The sequence below is a fragment of the Phoca vitulina genome, unplaced genomic scaffold (genome assembly GCF_004348235.1).
Source record: "Phoca vitulina isolate PV1807 unplaced genomic scaffold, GSC_HSeal_1.0 scaffold10, whole genome shotgun sequence".
In the NCBI taxonomy this organism is placed as follows: Eukaryota; Metazoa; Chordata; class Mammalia; order Carnivora; family Phocidae; genus Phoca; species Phoca vitulina.
This window is the reverse complement of record NW_022589713.1, coordinates 45714501-45740074: the sequence shown is the minus strand read 5'-3', so window position 1 is coordinate 45740074 and position 25574 is coordinate 45714501. Positions and strand designations below refer to the sequence as shown.

Sequence of the window (25574 nt, the reverse complement as noted above, 5' to 3'; positions counted from 1 at the left end):
ATTAAATTTGTGGCTAGAGTTGTTCATAATATTCCTTTATTTTCCTTCGGTGTCTGTGGGATCAGTAGTGATGACCCTTCTATCATTTCTGATACTGATTATTTGTGTCTTCTCGCTTATTGTCTTGGTTAGCCTGGCTAGAGGTTTATCAATTTAATGATCTTTTCGAAAAGTCAGCTTTTGGTTTTGTTGATTTTCTCTACAGTTTTCCTCTTTTCATTTCTCATTGATCTGTCTTCTCATTTTTAGTATTTCTTTTCTTCTGCTTGCTTTAAGCTTGCATTGCTCTTCTCTCCTTTCCTGGAGTGGAAGCTTAGATTTTTTTTATTTTAGCTCTTCTTTTCTAATATGTGCATTTTAATGCTATAGATTTCCCTCTAAGCACTGCTTTTGCTGTATCCCACAGATTTTGATGTCATATTTTCATTTTTATTTGGTTCAAAATATTTTTTTAGTTTCTCTTGATACTTCTTTGACTCATGTGTTATTTAGAAGGATATAGCTTAGGGGCGCCTGGGTGGCTCAGTTGGTTAAGCATCTGCCTTCGGCTCAGGTCATGATCCCAGGGTCCTGGGATCGAGCCCCGCATCGGGCTCCCTGCTCAGTGGGGAGTCTGCTTCTCCCTCTCCCACTCCCCCTGCTTGTGTTCCCTCTCTTGCTGTGCCTCTCTGTCAAATAAATAAATAAAATCTTAAAAAAAAAAAAAAAAAGAAGGATATAGCTTAATCTCCAGATCTTCCAGTGATCTTTCTGTTCTGGATTTTTGCTTTAATTCCATATTATAGTATGAAAACACACTTCATATGATTTCTGTTCTTTTAAATTTTTAAATTCTACCTCACTTTCTCTTTTGACTCGATGAGTCTATCAGTCCTCTCCATTAGGAAAAAAAAAAAAAAGATACCCCTACCCAAAATACAGTATTGTTTAGTATTGCTTTTTTACCCAGTTACATTTTTAAGATCTAGTTCATTCCTCCTGCACTGTGTTTTTTTATAATTTTATTGAAATATAATTGATGTACAGTAAACTGAACATATAATAAATATGTACAGCTTTGTAAGTTTTTTGTTTTTTTTTTTAAATATTTTATTTATTTATCTGACAGAGAGAGACACAGCGAGAGAGGGAACACAAGCAGGGGGAGTGGGAGAGGGAGAAGCAGGGTTCCTGCCGAGCAGGGAGCCTGATGCGGGGCTCGATCCCAGGACCCTGGGACCATGACCTGAGCTGAAGGCAGCCGCTTAACTGACTGAGCCACCCAGGTGCCCCAGCTTTGTAAGTTTTTAAAAAAGATTTTATTTATTATTTGAGAGAGAGAGAGAGAGCACGTGCACGAGCGAGCATGAGCTGGGGAAGGGGCAGAGGGAGAGGGAGAAGCAGACTCCCCGCTGAGCAGGGAGCCCCATGTAGGGCTTGATCCCAGGACCCCGGGATCATGACCTGAGCCGAAGGGAGACATTTAACTGACTGAGCCACCCAGGCGCCCCAACTTTGTAAGTTTTGACATAGATGCTCCTCCATGAGACTATCACCAGAACCAAGATAATGAACATTGCCATACCCCAAAGGCTTTCTCATGCCCCTTTGAGTTTATTCCTCTTCCCTACCCCAAGCCCCCTGGCAACCACTTTCAGAAAGTTTACTGTACACATCATTGTGTACTTTGTTTTATTCATTTCACAATAATTAGGCTGTGTTTCCACATCAGTACATAGAGCTTCTGTGTTGTCTTTTTTTTTTTTTAGAGAGAGAGAGAGTGTGTGATCTCGAGTTGGGGGAGGAGTAGGGGGGCAGGGAGAGAGAGAATCGTAAGCAGGCTCCCTGCTGAGCACAGAGCCTGACGCAGGGCTGGATCTCACAACCCTGAGATCATGCCCTGAGCTGAAACCAAGAGTCAGTTGTTTAATGGACTGAGCCACCCAGGCACCCTCTGTGTTCTTTTTATAGGATGCATAGTATTCCACTGTGTAGATGAAATTGAAGGACGCTGGGTTGTTTGCAGTGAAAAATGATGTGCAAGTTACCTTACATATGGCATTATAGACATGTGCCGGTTTATCTGTAAGATAGAAGTTTGGAAATAGGGGGATGCCTGGGTGGCTTAGTCAGCTGGGCATCCGACTCTTGGTTTTGGTTCAGGTTATGATCTCATGGGTCATGGGGTCGAGCCCCAAGGCAGGCTCCACGCTCAGCAGGGAGTCTGCTTGAAGATTCTCTCCCTCTGCCCCCCCCCCCGCACACGTGTGAATATGTGTGTGCCCTCTCTCAGATAAATAAATAAATCTTTTATTTTTTTAATTTAGTTTTTTAAAGATTGTATTTATTTATTTGACAGAGAGAGAGCACAAGCCGGGGAGCAGGAGAGGGAGAAGCAGGCTCCCCACTGAGCAGGGAGCCCAATGCGGAGCTCTACCCCAGGACCCGGGGATTATGACCTGAGCCGAAGGCAGACGCTTAACCCACTGAGCCACCCTGGCATCCCAATAAATAAATCTTTTTTAAAAAAGTTTGGAAATAGGATTGCTGCATCAAAGAGCAAATAGATTTATAATATTGGAAGATATGGCCAGATTGCCTCCCATAGGGATTGTATTGATTTACACCCCACCAGCAATGCGTGTGAGTGCTTGTTTCCCACAGCACTGCAATGCAGTGTGGGTGTTAAAGAGTCTTTTGTTCTTTGCTAGTCAGAGAGGTGAAAAATGGTACGTCTATGTGGATCTACTTTGTATTTCTCTTATTATGAAAGAAGGTGAGCATCTTTTCAAATGTCGAAGGGCTACTTGAACTTTTTTTCCTGTGAAGTTGTTTTTCATGACCTTTGCCCATTTTTCTGTTGGATTGCTTATTTCTAGGTGCTCTTTGTATATTAGAGGAATGAGCTCTTTGTTGTTAAATGAATTGCAAATATGTTTCTCAGATTTGAGTTTGCTTTTGACTTGCTTGTGGGTGGTGGCAAACAACACGGGGTTTTGTTTCCTGTGCTACTGCACTTCTCAGCCTTTTCCTGTGGCTTCCAGATTTGGAGTCACGGTTTGAAAGGCCTTCCTCATTTGGAGACTGTGAAGGAATTTGCCTATGTTTTCTTCTAGTTCTCGTAAGGTTTCAGTTTTCTTATATAAAAATGTTTGGAGTTTAGCTGTATGGCATGACATTTATATCCAGCTCCAGTTTTTTCCCAATGACTCTCCAATTGTCTTAATACCATATTTTTAGAAGCCCATCTTTACCTCACTGATTTGAGATGCCAGCTTTATATGCTAATTTCTGTGTACGGTTAGGTCGATTTCTGGGCATTTTCTTTTGTGCCGTTGGTTGGGAGGGTCTGTTCATGAGCCAGTGACGGGTGGTTTTAGTTATTCCAGCTTTATAGTATGATTTAATATCTAGAATTGTTGGTCCCCTCTGACTCTTCTACAGTGTCTGTGGACGTTCTTGTTCTTTTTTGATATGTACTTTAGAATCAGCTTTTAAGGTTCCAGAAAGCGAAATTGTTAATATTTTTTTTGAGATCATATTACATTTATAAATTAACTTGCAGAGAATTGGCAACTTTATGAGATTGAGTTTTCTTATCAAGGCATATGTTTTGTCTTTCCGTTTGTTCAAGGCTTCTTTTTTTTTTTTTAAAGATTTTATTTATTTATTTGTCAGAGAGAGAGAGAGCACAGGCAGAGGGAAAGAGAAGCAGGCTCCCCACTGAGCAGGGAGCCCGATGTGGGGCTCAATCCCAGGACCCTGGGATCATGACCTGAGCCGAAGGCAGATACTTAACTCAAGGCTTCTTTTGAATACTTCACATGGGTTTTGATATGTTTGACATATGGATCGTGCACATTGGGATATATTGCAGAAAGGACCATTCTTCCCCACCCCTCCCTACACCCAGGCCCTTTGCAGTGTGACTTTGTAGCTCCTTCAGTCAAGAGATGGGAGTTATTTCCTGACCTCTGGATTTTAACCAGTAGAACGTGAGGGAAATAACATTGTGCTGTTCTAGACCTAAGCCTCAAGAAGGCCTTGCTGACTTCTGCTCTCATTCTTGGAACCCTGCCCAGCCACCACGTGACCGAACTCAGGCCAGCCTGCTGGAGAATGAGAGACACGTGGCCAAGTTAGCCCTGTATCCCCAGCTAAGAGAAGCAGCGGCTGGCCCCAGAGGCAGAGCCCCCTGGCCCTCTAGCTACTGTTAGCCGACACACAGAGGGAGCCCGGCTGAGCTCAGCCCAGTGACCCACAGAATTGTGAGCTAAATAAGCTTAGTAGTTTCAGGTCACTACCAGGGCAAAACCACCTGGTACCTATAATTCATTTTAAACTTCTTTCTGACTGTTGTATCTTTTTACTAATGTAAATGGGGACTTTTGTAGCAATTAACCAGTGATCTACCAGACTTCTTTCCTTCTCCTCCTGGGCATACTCCTGCCTTCCTTGCAGTTTTGTTCAGCCGTGTGACTTGAGTCCTAACCAGCAGAACATGAGAGAAAGTGAACAGGCCTCTCTACGAGACCATACGACCCCCACTGTGATCCTCTGCCCTGTGTCTTCCTGGGTCCTGTGGCTGGATGTGAGTGTCCAGGGCAGCCTTGGAAACCACTTGGAAGATGAGAAGAGCCCCCGTCCTCCTGGGTCCCTGAATAACTGCAGGGAACAGAGCTCCCCCCCCCGCCCCCCGCATTCCTGGTCCCCAGCACACCACTGATGATGCTTTATGTGAGAACTAACCTTCAACTGTGTCAAGCCATGGAAATTAACTAATACAGGGTCATCCCCCCCATCATATCTTTTTTTTTTAAAAGCTCTATTGAGATAGAATTCATGTACCAAAAAATTAACTCTTTTAAAATGTACAGTTCAGTGGTTTTTAATATACTCATAGAACTATGTCACAATCTCCACTATTTAATTTTAGAACATTTTCATCTCCTCAAAAAGAAACTCCGTACCCACTAGCAGTACACGCCCTATGCCCCTCCTCCAACCCTGGCAACCACAGTCTCGATGGATTTGCCTATTCTGAACATTTCTTATAAATGAATGTATGCACTATGTGGTCATTTTTGGCAAGTGTCTTTCACTTATCATAACGTTTCCCAAGTTTATGTTGTATGCTATCAGTACTTCATTCCTTTCTATAATATACGCAGTAATGTTCCATTGTATGGATATTACCACATTTTGTTTATCCATACATCAGTTGCCAGATATCCCACTCTTTGGCTATTATGAATAATCCTGCTATGAACATTCATGGATGTTATAGACTAAATTGTGTCCTTCTCCCGCCTCCTGAAAAAGCATGTTGAAGCCCTAACCTCCAATGTGGCTGTATTTGGAGATAGAGCCTTTAGGGAAGTAATTAAGGTTAAATGAGGTCCTAAGGGTGGGGCTCTAATCCAATAGGACTGGTGTCCTTCTAAGAGGACGATCTCTCTCTCTCTCTCTCCCTCCCTCTCCCTCTCCCTCTCTCCCCCCCCCCCCCCCCCCCCCCCCCCCGCCCGAGTATGCACAGAGGAAAGGGCCATGCGAGGACACGGTAAGAAGGTAGCCGTCTGCACGTAGGAAGAATGCTTTCACCAGAAACCAAATTTGCCAGCACCTTGATCATGGGCTTCTTGCCTCCAGAACTGTGACCAGATAAATGCCTGTTGTTTAAACCACTTCATCTGTGGTTATGGCAGCCCAAGCTGACTAATCTAGTGTACAAGTTTTTGTGTGGCCATGTGTTCTCATTTCCACTGGGGGTATACCTAGGAGTGGAATGAATGGGTCCTATGGTAACTCTATGTTCAACATTTGGAGGAACTGAGAGACTTTTCCAAAGCAACGGCACCATTTTATACTCCCACGAGTGGTATAGGAGGGTTGCAATTCTTCCATGTTTTTGCCAACATTTGTTTTTTACTATTCTTCTGATTATAGATTATAGCCGTGTTAGTGGGCATGAAATGGTAGTAGCTCGTTGTGGTGTTGATTTGCATCTTTCTAATGACCAACGATGTTGAGTATGTTTGGCCGTTGGTGTATCTTCTTTGGAGAAATGTCCACTTGGATCCTTTGCCCATTTTTCAACTGCGTTGTCTTTTTATTACTGAGTTGTAAAAGTTCTTTAGATAGTCTGGATACAAGTCTCTTATCAGACATATGATTTCAAAACTTTTTTCCCGTTTCTGTGGTTGTCTTCTCACTTTTTTTTTTTTTTTTCTCATTAAATTTTTGTTTTAATGGGTCTCAAAATTCTGTGACAGATTTTTGGTCAAGTTGTTTCCATTAAAAAGTACTGATTTTAAAAACTAATAACTTAAAACTGCCACACACACACACAAAAAAACAAATGGTCCACAAAACATTCTCCTTTCCTTCTGAAGGTTTTACTATGCATTGTTATCATTAACCAGTCTTTTACTATTAAACTTAAATGGCCAATTGACACAAACAGTTCTGAGACCGTTCTTCCACCACTGATTAAGACTGGGGTGGCAGGAATTGGGGATAATATTCATTTAGCCTTCTGAGCTTTCTGGGCAGACTTGGTGACCTTGCCAGCTCCAGCTGCTTTCTTGTCCACCCTTTGATGACACCCACAGCAACCGTCTGTCTCATGTCACGAACAGCAAAACGGCCCAGAGGAGGATAGTCAGAGAAGCTCTCAACACACATAGGCTTGCCAGGAACCATATCAACAATGGCAGCATCACCAGATTTCAAGAACTTGGGACCATCTTCCAGCTTTTTTCCAGAACGACGATCTATCTTCTCCTTCAGCTCAGCAAACTTGCAAGCAATGTGAGCTGTGTGACAATCCAGCACAGGTGCATATCCAGCACTGATTTGGCCTGGATGGTTCAGGATAATCACCTGAGCTGTGAAGCCAGCTGCTTCCATTGGTGGGTCATTTTTGCTGTCACCAGCCACATTGCCACGACGAACATCTTTGACAGATACGTTCTTCACATTGAAGCCCACATTGTCCCCAGGAAGAGCCTCACTCAAAGCTTCATGGTGCATTTCAACAGACTTTACTTCAGTTGTAACATTGACTGGAGCAAAGGTGACCACCATGCCAGGTTTAAGAACACCAGTCTCGACTCGGCCCACAGGGACAGTACCAATACCACCAATTTTGTAGACGTCCTGGAGAGGCAGACGCAAGGGCTTGTCAGTTGGACGAGTTGGTGGCAGAATGCAATCCAGAGCTTCAAGCAGTGTGGTTCCACTGGCATTCCCATCTTTACGGGTGACTTTCCATCCCTTGAACCAAGGCATGTTAGCACTTGGCTCCAGCATGTTGTCACCGTTCCAACCAGAAATTGGCACAAATGCTACTGTGTCGGGGTTGTAGCCAATTTTCTTAATGTAGGTGCTGACTTCCTTAACGATTTCCTCGTATCTCTTCTGGCTGTAGGGTGGCTCAGTGGAATCCATCTTGTTAACACCAACAATTAGTTGTTTTACACCCAGGGTGTAAGCCAGAAGGGCATGCTCACGGGTCTGCCCATTCTTGGAGATACCGGCTTCAAATTCACCGACACCAGCAGCAACAATCAGGACAGCACAGTCAGCCTGAGATGTGCCTGTAATCATGTTTTTGATAAAGTCTCTGTGTCCTGGGGCATCAATGATGGTCACATAATACTTGCTGGTCTTGAATTTCCACAGGGAGATATCAATGGTGATACCACGTTCACGTTCAGCTTTCAGTTTATCCAAGACCCAGGCATACTTGAAGGAGCCCTTTCCCATCTCAGCAGCCTCCTTCTCAAATTTTTCGATAGTTCTTTTGTCGATCCCACCACATTTGTAGATCAGATGACCAGTAGTGGTAGACTTGCCCGAATCTACGTGTCCAATGACGACGATGTTGATGTGAGTCTTTTCCTTTCCCATTTTGGTTTAGGTTGAGCGGTGGTTTTCACGACACCTGTGTTCTGGCGGCAAACCTGTTGCGAAAAAGAACCGTCTTCTCACTTTCTTGATGGTCCTTTGAAACAAAAGTTTTAAATTTTGGTTGTCTAATCAATTTTTTCTTCTGTTGCTTGTACTTTGGTACAGTATTTGTTAGGTTTTGGTGTTGATTTTATTTTTTTTTTATAAAAAGAATTGGAAAATTCCAAGGTAAATAATATTAGAAATACTTGTTTTTTAAAGGTTTCAGAGCACTGTTTTGTGAAACCATTTGGGCCTGGTGCTTTGGCAGGTGTGGGGAGTGCTGGTCTTCCCTCCTAGCAGGAATTGCCCATTTTAAGTTGCTAAATACATGTGGACTGTTTGGTTGCAATTATCATGTGTTTTGTAAAGGCAACATTTTTTTTCTGATGGTTTTTATTGTCTATGGGAAAGTTTGCTGCTCTTTTTCACTTTTTTCCTAATAGTATCTTTTTAAAAATGTCATTATTATTGAGTATCATTTGTGTATAAAAAAAGGACATCCATTAAAATATACAATTCAGTGCATCTTGATAGAGGCAGACCTGTAGCTGGGAAAGTACCACCAAAATTAAGATACAGACTGTCTACATCGCTCCCAAAAGATTCTTTGTGCCCCTTTGCATTCCATCCTTTCCTTCCCGCTGGACTTGGGAAACCACTGACCTGCTTTTTCACAACAGGTGGATTTGCACTTTCTAGCATGTTATATACATAGCATCATGTAATATGGACTCTTTTGTGCCTGGCTTCCTTCATTCAGCATGGTCATTGGAGATTCATCTCTGTTGGTGTGTGTATCAATAGTTCACTTTTTTATTATTATTATCATGTAGTACTCCATCACACACACACACACACACCACGATTTATACATTTCACCTGCTTAGAGACACCTGAGTTGACTCTGGAGTCAGGCGCCCCGTTGTTGTTGTTGCTATTGTTGTTTTAAACTCATCATTGAGGAGTACCTGGGTGGTTCAATCGGTTAAGCATCTGCCTTTGGCTCAGGTCATGATCTCAGGGTCCTGGGATGGAGCCCGGCATCGGGCTCCTTGCTCAGCAGGGGTTCTGCTTCTCCCTCTCCCTCTGTGCTCTCTCTCTTTCTCATGTAAATAAATAAAATCTTTAAAAATAAAGATAAACTCATCATTGAAAGGGTTGGATTTTGTCAAATCAGTTATTTACACGAGGGCCTTATAGGGGGGATGAGGGTAGGGAGAGCGGTCCAGGCAACTTTCCAGGCTTGCAATCCAAGGACTCCCTGGTCTGATAGCCAAGAACTTTTCCTGCAGATGCAGCACCTCTTTGTAGTGCATCCCTTCTACCTCTCCAAACCCAGTGGGTTTGGGAGGGCTTTAATCCAACCCTGCACCCCCTAGTTCCCTCATGGCCACAGCGCCAAGTGACACCATGCCTGCCTTCCAGGGCAGGCCCCTCATAGTTAGAAGGCTTGTTTTTGCTGGTGTTTTCTGAGAATTGTCACCCCTGAGCAATTTCCAGGACTTCTCTTTCCATCTTGCCAGCACTGTTCAGTCTTGTTCAGTTTAGAGTTCCCACCGATGTTGGGGAAGGGGCATTTCTCTTTCCATTGGAGGGATCCAGGGTCTGTCCCCACCGGGCCCCCGCCCAAGGCCCTGTCCAGCACTCTGTCTTGTTCTCCTTGTAGGACTCAGGGTGGAGTTCATGTTCACGAAGACGGGCTGACAGTGACCTCTCCCGTCCTGATGTGGGTCCAGGTAAGCACAGGGATCCCTGACCCTCTGTTGAGACCAGGTCCTCATTGGGAAACGGAGTCAGCCTGGCTCCTCAGGCTAGACGAATCCTTGGCTGGTGTCAGTACTCCTGAGCCTGAGAGGGCTTGCAGGTCTGTTGCTAGAGCACTTGCAGGCCCTGCCAGGAAGTAGCCATCTTCAGAATACCGCTTTTCCCAAAACCTTGCCAAACACTCTGCAGGAGGCCCTCTGGCCACCCTTGTACCCTGAGATCCAGACACAGCACTGGCGTCTTAGTGTTCAGGCTCAGATGGACTCCAAGCCAGGCCTGCCTGCTCAGGACCAACAAGAAAGGAAGATGCCTGTTGCCAAACATGGGTGACCCATGGAGCCGCGGGACCAGGGGCATGGCCAGTACAGACCAGCATGATAGGGCTGAGTCTGCCTCGGGGGTCCCGAGACACTGAAACTGGAAGCCAGCCAAAGGCAGTGCTCAGTGCGTCTGCTAAAGCTGGTTCAGTCCTCCAATACCTGGTTAAGTAATTCCCTCTCCTAAATTCTTTCTGTTAAGATAACTAGTGTAATTTAAAAAAAAAAAATTTTTTTTTTTAATCAACTTGACCCTGACTCATACTGGAGGACTGGGGTAAAGCACAGCTTTCCACCAGACAGGCCAGTGAGAATGGACTTCCTAGGGCTAGCCAGACCAAGGGGCAGTGGGGGTGACAGGCAAGAGTCAGTGTCTAGAAGTCCCAGTGATAATGTCAGGGCTTTCGATAGTTTGGGGCCTTAACTTGGAGTGATGAGCAATGGATAGAGAGTCAGACTTGGGGGTGGGGCCACATGATTTCTAATTATGAGCAGCCCCCCAGGATTGGGCCTGTTCTAGCTTTGCCAGTCTCCCCTCCAGCCATGCCCCACTCCCTGCTCAAGGTTTCGCCAGGAGGGCCGAGTTGGCAGCCATAGCCAGGGCTTCGAGAGGAGCCCTCCCAGCAGAGGGTGGGGATGGTGGTGTCAGGTCAAAGCTCCAGCAGCCTGGGGTGACTCTCTGATTCCTGCCCTGAAATCTTAGGGGAGCTCTGGGCAGGCAGCTCCATTTATCCCACACCTGGGGTCTTGCAAGAAAGATTACACCCAGATGGTGGAGGGTAGAATGGGGATTGGGACAAATGGCCACCATCTCTATCTACTCCTTCCAGCCTGGTGCTCCTGGATACACGGAGTCTAGGCCTGGGCCCCTCTCTGATGGGGGCTGTCTACTTTGCTCTTCACCTCTCTGTTGCAGTGAAGTCACACCACTAGTCCAGTGGGTTGAAAATGCAAATAAAAGAAACCACAATTTGATCCACCTTGTTTTTGTTCTTCCTGAGTGCTTGGAAGTCACAAATTGGAGAAGCAGAATTTGAGGGACCAGTGGTTTCTGATTCCATCTATTTAAGCTATTTTTACCAGGGTTCACCTTTTTATTTGATGGGTGCCTACTTTAATTAATTATTCCAGGGCTTATCTATCCCAAGCCATCAGCTCTTTCGCATCTCCAGGGTAATGGCAAGCACTTGGGTTTTAGTGCTGAGGCCTGTGGGTTTGCATGACTCAGTGGTTCCAGAGAGTCACGGTGGGCTCCGTTTGTCTTCTCAGGCTCTGGATATCATCTTGGAGAGGATGAAGGCTTCGGGCTTCGACTTCTCTCAAGTCCTCGCCCTGTCTGGGGCGGGCCAGGTTTGTCTGTGGCAGCCTCCGTGCAGCGGGCGGGGCAGCCGTCGGGCAGGGGTGCGGGGCTCCCCTGGAGGAAATGCTGCTTCCTGAGAGCCGCTGCATGCTTTCTGTCGTTGGTAAAGACCCCTGCCACTCTTCTACCTTGAGGATGTAGAGCTTGCCTCCTTGCTGAAGGATCTGAGGCGGCTGGGACTGTGAAGCATTATACAGAACAGGACACTGGGTGAGGAAGAACCAGAGAGAGGTCCTCTAACGGGGTGGAGGAAGCATTTGACGTGCATTTATGATGGCTGTCTGGGAGCACTAGCATTGCTGTTCTGTTTCCAGGAAGTAGAGGCAAAGTCAGAAATTATACTCCTAATGATAGCAGTTTTAGTAGTAGCACTATTAGTAAAAATAATAACAAAACACACTGACTGAGCACTTAGTACGGGCCAGGTGCAGTGCCGAGCGTTTTATGTATACTGTTTTTTTTTTTCTTTTTAGAAAGAGAGAGAGAGATAGTGTGTGTGAACAGGGGAAGGGGCAGAGGGAGAGGGAGAGGGAGAGAGAATCTCAAGCAGACTCAGCGCCCTGTGCGGAGCTCGACACAGGGCTCACAACCCTTGAGATCACAACCTGAGCCAAAACCAAGAGTTCGCTGCTTAATCAACTGAGCCACCCCGGTGCCTCTTAGGTATACTATTTAACCTAATGGTTACAATGATTTTATGAGGTGGTGTCGGGGTGTGGTTAGCATGGGAGCTCTGGGTCTGCTGCCTGGCTCTGTCCCCAGGCCTGCCATTTAAAAGCAGTGTCATCGAACTTTCTGGTGACTCTGTGCCCTCATCTGCCTTAGGGTCGATGTGAATGTTAAATACATAGTGCATAAAAACTTCATTTAAGTTTTAGCTACTGCCTTTAATATCATTGCCATTTACATGGGGACACTGAGGCACAGAGGGGTGATGTCACTTACCCAAGGTCACACAGCTGCCTGGAGGAGGAGTCAGGACCCAAGTTGAATCTTACCATCTGAATCACTTCACTCCATGGTGGATTAGCCTGCTTTCACATCCTCGTTAGAGAGCGCTAACTAATTTTTCTGAAGCCACCTCTTCTCCCCTACCCTCCAACCTAACAGGAATTTAACGCTCCTGTCCTTGTTAAACAGAAACAGATTCCCTGGGGGATCTCGTCCACCTCTCTCATCTGAACCCCAGGCTGGGATACCCTCTCCCTCCTGGGCATCCCCCAACCCCATGGCCAGGTGTCCCAAGAACACCTCCAGCTTATCATGTGCTAGACTGAGTGCTCCATCTTTCCCCAGGGCCACAACCTGTCATCCTCGAACCCATGTCCAAGGGGTCCCCATGCCCTGTTGATTTGTTACATGACTCTTAAATCTACCACCTCTTCTCCAATCCTCCTCTTTTGCCCCAGGCTGAATATCTATGATTTTTCTCTGGTCCTCTGCTTGGGCCTCCCTGCCTCCCACATACCTTCTCTGTGACTCCCCCAAACCCTTTCATACATTCAGCCCTGGCCATGTCACTCCCCTGCTAATCCAGAGTTCCCACACCTCCAAGATAAGCCCCCACCTCCTGAGCATGTATGTCCAGGCCCTGGTGCTCAGGATGCCACCTCCCCCTCCAGCCCTCACCGCCGCCCTCCCGCCGGAGACTCAGCCCACTGTGTGGAATACCACCACTCTCCACACCTGCCAGGCTCTCTCAGCTGTGCTTGCTCTCTGCGTGGAGCACCCACACACTCAACTCCAGCTCCTTCCCTGCTAATAATGTCCTTTCTACCAGCTCGTTCGATGCCCCTCCTCTGTGTCCCCACTGCCCTGCCACTGCACATCCATAGGGTTTTGTAATTGTGTGTTTGTGTCTTTCTCCCTGACTCAAAGACAATATCGTAGAGAACAGGGACAGTACTATTCTATTCATCTGTCCCCTCACCTGGCACGATCTAAGTGCTCAGGAAATGTTTGTTGAATGAATGAATGGGTAACTGAATAAAGGAATGAATTTCAGGTAATATGAGCAATATATTTAAATACAATTTTACAAGGATACCAAAATCCAAACCACTAATTCTTTCTTGGACCCTTCCTATAAGTTTTGAGGTGGACAGGGCAGAGTTCTCATTTTCTAGAGGTGAAAACCAAGTCTCAGAAAGGGGATGAGTTCTGTGAGTAAAAAATGGCAGGGGCAGGCTTGGAGCCAGTTCTTTGGGGTGTGGTCTGGAGTCTTTCTCTGTCTCTGGGAGGTGATCCCAGTGTGTGGCCGTGTGAACGTGTGCTTGGGTTTTGCCTTGACAGCAACATGGAAGTGTATACTGGAAGGCTGGGGCCAGCCGGGTGCTGACAAGCCTGTCACCAGACCTCCTGTTACATAAGCAGCTACAGGTAACCGAGGGGAGAAGGGCCCAAGCCTTTGCGGGCCTGGAAGTCTGGGGCTTTTGTGCATTGTCAAGGGCATAAGAACTTGGCTTGGCCGTAGTGTGGTAGACATGGTCTGCCCTGCCTCCAGGTGGAAATAGCTGGTGTCTGGACAGAGGATTGGGTGCATAGCCCTCCTCACGGGTCCCTTCCTGCCAGGCGTGGCTCTGGCTAGTTTCCCCCTCAGAGATCTCCCCTTGGGGCATGATGTCTCCTGGTGGTGCTGGGAAGGCAGGCTCTGTCTTCTCCATGGTTCCGGGCTGTAAAGGCCCCTGGGAAACTGCACTTTGCTGCAGTTCTAGCCCTCCCCAGCTCATCCCCAGTGTTGCCCGTGGTGCTCAGGTGTCCTCATCAGAACCTTCTCCCTTGAGCTTTCTGGGGAGAGACGCCACTGGGCCAGGCCGAGGTTTGGGCTGGAAGGGCTTGCCCCCGGGTCTTCCAAGGTCACATCCAGGGAGGAGGTGCCCATACCTGCTGTGATTGGCCGTGGAACCGCCAGAGCCAGGGGGCTCCCAGAGTCAGCAGGCAGAATTCAAACCTGTGCCTTCGTTCCTCCTTTCCAGGCCTGTTTCTCCATCAGGGACAGCCCGGTGTGGATGGACTCCAGCACCACAGCCCAATGCCGCGGGCTGGAGGCCGCCGTGGGCGGGGCCCAGGCTCTCAGCTGCCTCACTGGCTCCCGTGCCTATGAGGTGCGCAGCGCCCGCCAGGGGCTGGGGGCTGGGGCTGGGGGCTGGGTTTGGCCCCGGGAGGAGGGTCCTGTTGCTGGCTCTGGTCCCTTGTCCCTGGGTGTCTGGGAGGACACAGCTGGTGACCTGCCCCAGTGGGGATCACATGAGGCCCTGTGGGTGTCACGCTGCAGAGCCAGGATTGGGCACTCTGGCCCCCGATTCTGCTCAAGGCTGTCCTGCCTCCTTCTGCTGCCCACGAGCAAGGATGCGCCTCCTCGTTGCCCAGCGGGGAGCTGAGGTGTGACCCTGGCTGTGCTCTGTGCGGGGTCATGATGTCACCTCCACGTCAGCCTCTAACCTGGGATACAAATAGCACTTACACTTCGGGCAATTTTGAAGCTGAAAGGAGTCAATGTATGCAAGGCCCTTAGTGCAGCTCCTGGAAAAGTTAAAAAAAAAAAAAAAAAAAAAAAGAATGCCTCTTTCCCACTGGCTTTGGCCACCGTTACAGGGCTGGCTGCGATTGGCCCAGCTTGGGTCATGTGACCCTTCTTGGGCCACCAGCCTTAAAAACAACAGGGAGGGGTGGGGAGCGGACCTGCGTCTTCTGCGCCGGTGCCCTTGGCCTGCACGGTCACTGTGCCGGGTGAGGAGCAAGGCTTATTCGCTAAGGGTGTTCAGCCGACATTTCTAGATTTGAGGCCTTTGTAAAGCTTTCACGATACAAATTCAATATACAGAGCATGCTACGCCAGCCTCAAGTTCTAGAGATGATCATTGCATGTAGGAGTTGGGTTTTTAAGAATTTGCAGTCTTTTTCCAGCGTTTTACAGGAAACCAAATTGCAAAGATTTACCAGCAGAATCCCGAGGCCTACTCACAGACAGAGGTTGGTGAAACGTTCCTATTTGATTTAAGTCACAGTTGAATTTCTTTTATAATACTTACCTTTAGCATAAATACATCTCATGTGCACTGGCCAAAAACATCGATTAGCAGACATTAGAAATGGTATATATCCAGTTTGCTTTTTTCTCACTGGCAAGCCATTTCCAAAGAGAAGGGAGAGAATGGAATTGTGGGAAAGAGAAGTCAGGGCCTCTCCTGACCAGGTGGGGCAGAGGTCAGGGGCAGAGGTTAAGGGCAGGGTGGGAGCTGTGGGGATTGGTGTCTTCCTGGGGCCACCTGAGTCGTTGGTCCGGGTGCCTGCTAGTGTCTGTCTCCTCAGTTTCCTGCATGGTTAGTGCAGGATGGCTACCAGGCTCTTGATGGGCATGGGCTCAATGTTTTCTTTGGAAATGGGGAAAGCTGGACCCATGTGTCCCCAGCCGTGGCCCTTCAGCCAGAGCCTGTGTCCCAGGAGCTCAGATTCGGTCCTCCATCCACAGGTGCTGCAAGCCAGCTCTTAATGCCACCTGGGAAGCAGCTCCACAACTTGGCTAGTGATTTTCATCTCTGGATCATTAGAAAATGATCAGCGCATGTTAAACCAGAGTGTCTTTTTAATCTGGGGCGTTAACAACATCCCATTTATTACGTGACGACTCAAGGTTCCAGATTACTCTGCGGCATTAGCCGTGCAGATTTCCGGGGCCGGGGTGGGTAAGGGCAGAGATGAAAAACCCTCTCCACACACTGTGTATGGAACAAAGGTGGCCTGAGGGGGGGACAGGAGGTGCTGGCATTCTCTGCTGTGGTCCAAGGGCCCCTGAGTCCCATGTGGAAGCACGGACCTCAGGGGGATATTTGAAATCTGTTTCTCCAGCTCATGCCTGGGCTCTGGTGCTTCTGAGGGGCCAACTTTCACTCATATTTATTCTGAACCCCCGAGAGTATCTTTGTTGGTTCTGAATCCTGTGGCCACACATCCCATTTCCCTTGGGACTAGCTATAAAGACCACAGAAACGGAGGAAGGAAATCAGGCACCACGCTCCCTGGATGCTGGGCGGAAAAGCCACTTCCTTAAGCACGGCTTTTTCCTAGGCCTTGTTGCTCTTTTCTCCTTGTTGGACTTGATAGTTTTCTGGCCCGTCAGAAACTGCAGAGTGAGGTAGGTGCTCTCCCAAGGACTCAGTTCTTGGTATTCCAGATACTCCAATGCTCTAGAATCCAGGATACTCAGTCACCACCATTACTGGGGCATCTCACTCAATGTTTCCGCTTCCCTCCCCAGTTTAAAACTCTTCTCGGGTGGTGCGTACCAGTGTATTCAGTTGCTTATGGAAATGAGGCCTATCTCACTGTGTTTCTCTCTTTCACAGAGAATTTCTTTGGTCAGTAGTTTTGCTGCTTCCCTCTTCCTTGGGTCTTATGCCCCTATCGACTACAGTGATGGTAAGCCTTCAGAGTCCTGGGGGGTGTGCCTGTTCAGTATGGACATGCATGCGTGTGGGTGGTGTGGGCCTCATCCCCCCGGGTGGGTGCCAGACTTCTAGCCCTTTCATATTTTGCCATGAAGGGAGTGTATTAGTTATCTTTTGCTGTGTAACAAATGACCCCAGTGCTTAGCAGCTAAAGACAACAACTGTTTAATTTTTTTTTGTCTAATGCACTGCTTAGCAGAGTAGGAACTTTATTTTTTAAATATTTTATTTATATATTTGAGAGAGAGAGAGGGAGAGCATGAGTGCGGGCAGGGGCAGAGGGAGAAGCAGACTCCCCACTGAGCAGGGAGCTTGATGTGGGGCTTGTTCCCAGGATCCTAAGATCATGACCTGAGCCGAAGGTAGACGCTTAACCGACTGAGCCACCCAGGCGCCCCAACCACAAGTGTTTATTATCTCACAGAATTTCTTCAGGTCTGTAATCTGGGAGCAGCTGAGCTGGGTGGTGCTGGCTCAGGAGCTCTCATGAGGTGGCATTCAAGCTGGCAACCAGGACCAGCCATCAAAAGGCTCGACTGGGGCTGGAGGATCCACTTCCAGGGCCCAGACCTCTTAGCCAGAGGCCTCACTCCCTCACCATGTGGGCGTCCCATAGGACACCAATGATACTGGAGCTGGATCCCCCCCCCACCCCGAGTGAGGGATGAGAGGAGAGGGTGGCCAAGCAGAGGCCACAGAATCTTTTACATCTTAACCTTGGAAGTGATATGCCATCCCTTGTGGCCCACCCTACTGGTCGCACAGACCTACCCAGGTACAGGAAGGCAGGGACCTCATTAGGTGTGAACAGCGGAGCTTGGCGATGAGCATGAGCCATCTTGGAGCCTGGCTCCCACAAGGAGTTGTTTCTTGAAGTTGTGTTCACATTTGGAGAACTCAAGGGAGTGGTGGTTTCTGGAGTCAACACCTTGCCAAAAATTAGTGTAAGCGATGCCAGTGAGGAAGGAGAGCTGGGAGGAGGCTGCCAAAGGCACTTTTGCATGAGGCCAAGCTAGAAGGCCTGTGAAGTGCAGAGGGGAGCCGAGTGCAGAGCGAGAGCCCGGACCTATTTGCGTGGCTTCAGAAGAGTCTCGGAATGCTCAGAGCCTCCTGGGAATCCATCTGGAGTTGTCCGAGTGCTGTCATATGCCACATATTATTCTAGCATTCAGGGAGAGAAAGTAAGGTGCCCAAGCGGTGGTCCCCCAGCTTCACTCACAATCTGGAGAAGAAAGGACTCCCACAGGTAGCTCCACACAAGTCAGGCCAGCAGAGCCCTAAGCCTGGAATAGCCCGTGTCCACCCCGGGGCTGTGAAGTGCTGCTGGGAAACGTCATGGCCCCGCTCCTGTGGGCATTCCAAAGTTCGGGTTCTACAGCCTTGGCTAGGCCCTCCGCTCCGCTCTCCTCACTCACCTGAGAAGTCACCCCCTGATTCCCAGCCGTCTCACCTCCTCACCTGGGTGCGTGACGCCATCAGCATCCCGGCCGACGGCTGTCTGCCTCCACCTGGGCCCAGTGGGGGAGGAAGAGGAGAGCCGTCCTCCTGTGCTCTGGCTTCTCTCCCCTTTGCCATCCTCAGGAAAGCCTTGGGAGATGTAGATTGTTTTCAGACACACTTTGTGAGCTGATCTCAGTGATTTCTTTAAAAGTTAGATGTGATTGGGGAAGCCTGAGGGCTGACCCACATCGGCACAGGACCCTCTGAGCAGACCCCTTGGACCCCAGGGGACGCGGAGAACAGTTCCTCGTCAGTGTAGTGTCGGGTCTTAGGACTGCAGATTCCCAGGCTGACGTGAGGACTATTTGGAGGAGGTGGTGGGGCCATGTGTTTCCGAGGGCCCTGCTGACCTCTGGTTCTCTGGCCCTCTAGTTGCATAATGAGCCAGGCACTCTGTATCCATTCCGTTGGGAAAGAGCTCCAGGTCCGGGTTTGCTGCAAGAGACAGTCGGCTTTCTGCCAGCTGGGTGCATGTCCACAACAGGTCCTTTTCAGAGATGTTTCTGTTTCTTGTTTCCTTCATTCCTTAGGTTCTGGAATGAATTTGTTGCAGATCCAGGACAAAGTCTGGTCGCAGGTTTGCCTTGGCGCGTGTGCGCCTCATTTAGAGGAGAAGCTTGGCGCACCCGTACCGTCGTGCTCCGTGGTGGTAGGTCCCCTTGCTGGTGACGCGGCTCGTTTCAGAGCTGGCAGCTACTGGGCCGAGCAGTGCAGAACACACACACACACAGTCACCCTCATTCATTTATTTACACACAGGCGTACACACTCGGGATTGTCAGGCTAGTATGAGAAGGGTTTGACGTACATCAAAGCCAAACGCCTGGATCGGTGCCTTGCATTTAGCAGGTGCTCAGGTGCACGTACGGATGACTGCCTCGTGGCGGTGAGGTGTGCGGTAAGGGGGACCTTGGAAAATTCCACTAGAAATTTATTAGAACAGGAAGAAAAGTGGAAAATATAAGTGGTGGGTGATTGCACACTTTAGGAAAAAATGCACAGAATGTTGACATTCTAGGGCTAGGAACTACCTCTGAAGCTTGAAGCAGGCAGTCTGGAGAAAATAGAAAGAAATATGAACGAGCTGGGGAGAGTGCAGGCTCTGGGGCCAGGTTGTCTGGGCTGGAACCCTGCCTCGGCCACTCACTGACTCTGTGACTTTAATCTGTGCCTCAGTTTCCCCATCATTTCCATCTTTCCCGAAACATGGGAACAATGATACTTTCTATGTCATCAGGCCGTTGTGCAGAAGAAATGAGTTGACGCATTTAAAGTGCTTAAGATAGGGGCGCCTGCCTAGCTCAGTCGGTAGAGCATGCTTCTCTTGATCTCGGGGTTGTGAGTTTGAGCCCCACACTGGGTGTAGAGATTACTTAAAAATAAAACCTTTAAAAAATTTTTTTAAAAAGAGTAAAAACAGATAAAGTGTTTAAGATAGTGCCTGGTCCCAAGGGTAATATTAAAAACATTTAGGGCAGCCACATGCAAAAGAATGAAATTGGACCCCTAACTTACACCATATGCAAAAATTAACTGAAAATGGATTAAAGACTTGAATGTAAGACCTGAAACCATAAAACTCCTAGAAGAAAACAGGCGTTGGTGATGATTTTTGGGGTTTGACACCACAAGCAAAGGCAAGAAAAGCAAAAATCAACAAATGGAGCCTCATCAAATTTAAAAGCTTCTGCACAGCAAGGGAAACCATCAATAAAACAAAAAGGCAACCTATGGAATGGGAGAAAATATTTAAAAATCATATATGTGACAAGGAGTTAGTATCCAAAATCTATAAAGAACTCAACTCCATAGCAAAAGAGGCAAAATAGCATGGCACCCCCATTCAGAATGGACACTGGTGTCCCCTAGTTAACTACGTTCATGGCTGTTCTGTGGGGAGGATGGAGTAGAGGGAGACCTGGGCCCTGCCCTTAGGGGCCCTTTGGTGGGAGCACATGCCAGACATTGAGAAGAGAGAGAATTCTAGGTGGTTCTGAGAGCTGGTGGGAAGGAAGGAGGTCCCTGAGGCCCGCTCGTGCTGCCCGTTCCAAGTCCCAGCCACTTTTTGGAGATCAATTCCGATGCACAGAGCTTAGGGAGGGGTGTCCCCAGCCTTGGAGGGGAGTTCAAGGGACAGTTCAGGACCCAGGCCCGCTGAAGCCCAGCAGAAAGAATAAGGAAGGGCAAACAGGAAACTAAACGGCCAAGCCTTTGGGATTGGTATTCCATGCACGGCTTCTGGTTTTGTGTGAGCTGGAGAGCAGTGTTTGGTCCATGGCAGCAGGCTTTGTTTGCCTTATGCCAGGAACGCATCCTCCAGGAGGGAGCCCGTGCACAGACTAGCAGCTTGAGGAGCGGAAAAGAACCGATTCTGAAAAGGGTATTTTCCTTTGTGACATATGTACCCACGTGACGGGGGAAAACAAGCCGAATCCATGTTTGCCATGATCCCTTCTTCTGCAGGTAGTGCCCAGACAGCTTACTCATTTCCTGCAGGCAAGTATTTGGGACATATGGGATCGGATGCTTCTCCAGCCCCGGCTCGCAGCCTCCTAAGCCGCCTCTTTTGCCAGCAGCTGTGGCTTCACGCAGGTGTCACCCGGCAGCACCCTGCCCCAGCTCTATCTCATTTCTCTCACTTTCTGCCCGCGGCTTCTGTGACTCCATGTTTGCGCCCTGCAAACCTGGAGGTCCAGGAAGTTAACACCCCACGGGGCACCCCTCACCGGTGGAAGCCTGTGGAGAGCTGCTCCCCGTCCCGTCCCCAGGTGGACAGCCCCCAGATCCTTCACACACAGCTCCTCGGACATTGCCCACAGCGAGGACCAGCTTGACAGTTTAACCTTTGGGTGGGCTCTCCCTCCTCCCCAGTTCCCCTCTTGTTTCCTGGGATCACTTCCCCAAATAAGCCACCTGCACACAAACCCTGACTCAGTCTCTGTTTCTTGAGGCAACCCGGGCCAAGACATTTCTCTCCCAGGAGAAGGCTTATTCTGATGTAAATCCGAAATTTTCCTGGAAGGAGCAAAATTTTCTTTCCACACACCAGGACGGCCCATCATTTGTTTTAAACTTTTGGAACTGAGATAAAGTCAGGGAAAGGGGAAAAACAGTGTTTTTCTTTTATGGCTATGCTCTCTAAAGACGATGGGTCTGTTCAGAGGGTTCCCTGCTGTCTGGTCCCACAGCTGCCCTGGGAGGAGCCCTGGGGGCCATGCTTCCCCAGGGGTGTTCCCTCCCCCACACTGCCATTTTTGGTTTATTTTCTTTAAAACGTTGGCCTGTGCACTTACATGTTTGGTTAATCAGATTGCTGGGCTGATAGAGCAAGGGTGTGGGGCATTATCTTCTTCCATGAATTTGCTTCCTGTGTGTCCTCTTTTACCTATTTTTAAAAATTTTTTTATTAAATTTTTTTATTTATTTGAGAGAGCATGAGAGAGAGAGATCATGAGCAGGGGGGAGGGATAGAGGGAGAAGCAACCCCCCCCCCGCTGAGCAGGGAGCCCGATGCGGGGCTCAATCCCAGGACCCTGGGATCATGACCTGAGCCGGAGGCAGATGCTTAACCGACTGAGCCACCCAGGCGCCCTCCCCTTGTTATTTATTTCCCACTAATGCTATCTCAGAATTTGGAGCTTGCAAAACAAGTACAAGTTGGGGATTGGTTTGTTCTAGCTGCCTCTCAAAATCCAGTGGTGTTCAAGGCATTGGGATGACCTAATATTTGTGGTTCCAAGCCTGTGCTGGGCTCCTCTGGCTTTTTGTGAACGGGAGGGACATCCCTGGTTTAGGACAGGGACTGATGTGAGTGCAGGCCCAGTGACCTGGAGCTTCAAGCACTCTTGTGACCTGAGGCTTGGAGGGCTGTGCACAGTAGGTCAGATTTGCCTCAGTAGGGCATGCTTGCTTTTCCTCCTCAGGGAGCCATTTCTTCCTACTACATCCAGTGCTATGGATTTCCTCCAGGATGCAAAGTGGTGGCCTTCACTGGGGACAACCCTGGTGAGTACCTTGGAGGATTTCACTCTCCAAGTAGCCTGACTTGGTCCGTGCTGGACATTTGAGAATGCCAGTCCAGCCTCTGGAAACCCTTCTGTGGCAGGCCCTTCCTCCCTGGCCGCCTGCCACACTGCTGGCCTGAAATCTGACTCCTTGTACCTGCCCTACCTTGGCTCTTACTCTGCCCTCTGGAGCCACTAAGGGCTGCTGCCATCCCCCCGCCCCCAGGTGAGAATGATCAGCGGTTAAGGCAGGCGGTCATGCCCACCCCTCCCTAACTGCCTTTTCTGTTCCAAGCTAAACATCTCGGTTCCTCCAGCCTTTCCTCTAGGACATGGTTTTGGGTCTCCTTCCTGTCATTTGATCTATGGGTATGAATTATTCCTCATCCGAATACCTTGTCCCTCCCCCAGCCACTCCGGGAAGTGTCATCAGGTCTCTGAAGAAAGGCCAGGTGGCCACACTGTGCCATCAGACTGCGGCCCCTCAGCCCCACCCCTGCGGCCCTTTTCCTAAAGAGCCACCAAATTAGGGTTGCCAGGCAAATGCAAATACAGATAGATACAGGACACCCAGTGTGCCTTGAATTTCAGAGGAATGATGAATAATTAGTATGATAAGTGCATCCCGTGCAGTATTTGAATTTCACATAACAAATGATTTTTTAGTGTAAGTATGGCCCAAAGTATATCTCTCTGAAATTCAAATTTAACTGAGCGTCCTCCATTTTTTCTGGCAACTCTACTCCAAATCAGCATCCTCAGCTCCTGCTCTGAGGAAGTGTCAAGTACGTGGCAGAGGACCTGGGCTGCTGCCCGGGTGGGGCCAGGGTCTGCTGTCCTAGGGAGGCTGACTTCCTTCTTAGAGCCTCTCCTGCTTCTCTCTATGGTCAGGGAGCGTGGCTCTCTATTTCTTCTATTTTGCTCTCCTTTGAGACACATTTCTTTTCAGTTGTTTTCTGCCTTCAGCACTCCTCCTGATTTCAACACCCACCAGCCTCTCTGTACTTTCCTCCTGTTGGCTATGTAGACGAGCAGGACAGGGGCATCCAAAATAAATAAACAGAGAGAGACGCATATGTCTAGGAGTAGCGTTGTATGCCTCGAAATAGCGTGGGTGGTCCTTGTTAAAATTCATCCTTAATGGCAATAGGTACATTATCAGTGTTATTATTAGATTCTGTATTTTCTGCATTGTCTCTCTGTATTTTTGTGGTCAGGAAAAACACTGAAGTCGCTACTATTATTACAGCTATCACTGAGAATAACGCTAACGCTCGTGGTGTTCCTTGGTCCGCTTCTGGCCTGTCTGCTCTGGAGCTGAGGGCACAGTGAGCACGTCCCCACCACACCTGTGGCCACATCAGTGTCCTGGCTGTGACCCCTCCCTCCTGGGACAGCTTGGCTCTGGCATCTGGAGGGAACCCCAGGAGCCAGACAAGGGCCTTTCCTATCCCTGAGCAATTTCTGGAGACGGGCGTGTGGAACCCTGTTGGCAAAGCACAGAACCAATCAAAGCAGGTTTTGGAGAAGGGATCCCAGTGTTCCTGGTCCGAAAGTGGAGGGGAGGCAGGGGCTGGTGGACAGTGGCCGGATTTCCACAGTGGCAAGGCATGAAGCCCCAAGCTCTGTCCCCTGGGTTGAGAGGCGGCTCCAGCCTGCAGTGTGTGGGTTCTGGTGCCCGAGGCTCCCAGGGGACACCCAGGCCCCAGTTCCCACCCGCCCTAAAAGCTGGGAGGTCCAGCCTCCCTCAAAGAAGAACGGTTGGTGTAGGAGCACCAACTTAGGAAAGTTCTACACTTTCAGAATGAAAATAACTTCACTGAGTCTCATTAGGCAATGTATCTTGTACCTCCTCTATCAACTAGAAGAATGTCAGGGGGAAGAATGGGCCTTTTTAACCACTAAAGTGAGCTTCTGGGCATGATTGAGCAAGAATGACAAAGAAGCAGCTTTCCAATCCTTCCTCTTGGACCTCGTTTCCAGCTGAATGTTGGTGATACCAGGCAGGTAGCCCTCAGTCGGTCTCTCCCTAAGTTTGACCTTGAGTTAAGTCACGCATTAATTGCTCCTTCATTAAAACAACAACAACAACAAGCAAGCAGACTAACCAAGGCTCACGCTCTTTTTCTTACTCACAAGGGATACCTCTTCACTGCAGAAAAAAAAAATTGTTAAATACTGACAAACCAAAGGAAGGATGTAAAAATCATCCATAATCTCTTAACCCAGAGATAACCACAGTTAGAATTTTGATGGCTATCCTTCCACCTTTCTTTCTGTGCTCATAAGTAAACATATTTTGTTTTAACTAACCCAGGCAATATTTTTGTGCAGCATCATGTTAACGGTTGCCTAGGGACAGTTGCTCCACATTTCTTTCCCCAGTCCCTTGCGGTGGAGCTCAGTGGGGCTTCCAGTGCTCGGGCAATGCAAACGGTGTTGACGCTCACACCCTGTCCTGTCCCTCATCCCTACAGGCTAAGTTCTCCGAGGTAGGGTTCCTGGATCCAAGGCTCTGACACACACAGCAGTGATGGTGGAGGACCACCTGTCCCTTCCACGTTTCTCCTTTCACTCGCCCAGTCAGTCATTCGACATTTAGTGAGCCCCCAGTCAATGCCAGACTTCTTTCAGTTCCAGAGTGCATCAGTGAGCCAGGCCGATGCGGATTGCTGTTCTGGGCCTCATGTCTCAGGGGGACAGACACTGCCCTTTACTTTCTGCCCCCTTTACACTCCTGCCTCACCCCTGTCTTTCTCTGCCATGTGTATTCTGGTGTCTTGACTTGGCCCCCTTGTTTCTCTGCACTCTGGGGAGCACCTGATGGTGGGGCGTTTGGACCCTTTTGGAAGAGGCTTCCCAGCTCAGATCGGAGGCCCTGACCTCAGGGACTCTACTCTTTGACCCCTGGGACCTCCCCTTGGGCCATCCTGAGCCCTCAACTCACCCTGCTCCCGCCTCTACCCTAGCATGTGGCTTGGGGCGGGAGGTTCAGGGCTGGCTCCCATCTGGGGGTGACTGTGGTTTGCTTTGTGGCTCTGTGTGACCTCCAGCTAATCAGAGGCTCCCCTCCTCTCTTCTCAGCGTCGCTGGCAGGCATGAGGCTGGAGGAGGGTGACATTGCGGTAAGGTAACTTCTCACGCCCACAGGCAAAGCCAGCTCTTTGTGCCCTGGGGGACGAGGGCCCCAGCAGCATCTTTGCTGCCTCTTAGAGGGTCTGCCGGTCCCAAAAGGCAGCTGAGGGAGGGG

At 48.8% G+C, this 25574-nt stretch overlaps 1 protein-coding gene and 1 pseudogene across 3 annotated transcripts in view; one reads left to right on the top strand and one right to left on the bottom strand.

Annotated features, from left to right (window-relative positions):
• Window positions 1–25574, top strand: part of ACVR2B (activin A receptor type 2B) — a 108789-nt gene that overhangs the window by 4340 nt on the left and 78875 nt on the right. For both annotated transcript variants that reach the window (XM_032408978.1, XM_032408979.1), the window contains exons 3-11: window positions 9599–9668; window positions 11283–11363; window positions 13666–13752; window positions 14349–14477; window positions 15280–15345; window positions 16719–16791; window positions 18851–18969; window positions 22244–22325; window positions 25409–25449. In XM_032408978.1, coding sequence (XP_032264869.1) covers window positions 9599–9668; window positions 11283–11363; window positions 13666–13752; window positions 14349–14477; window positions 15280–15345; window positions 16719–16791; window positions 18851–18969; window positions 22244–22325; window positions 25409–25449 — 748 coding nt within the window. The remainder of the gene's footprint in view (window positions 1–9598; window positions 9669–11282; window positions 11364–13665; window positions 13753–14348; window positions 14478–15279; window positions 15346–16718; window positions 16792–18850; window positions 18970–22243; window positions 22326–25408; window positions 25450–25574) is intronic.
• On the bottom strand, window positions 6488–7951 carry LOC116635150 (annotated as a pseudogene). The gene has a single exon (XR_004300113.1). The product of XR_004300113.1 is annotated as an elongation factor 1-alpha 1-like (transcript).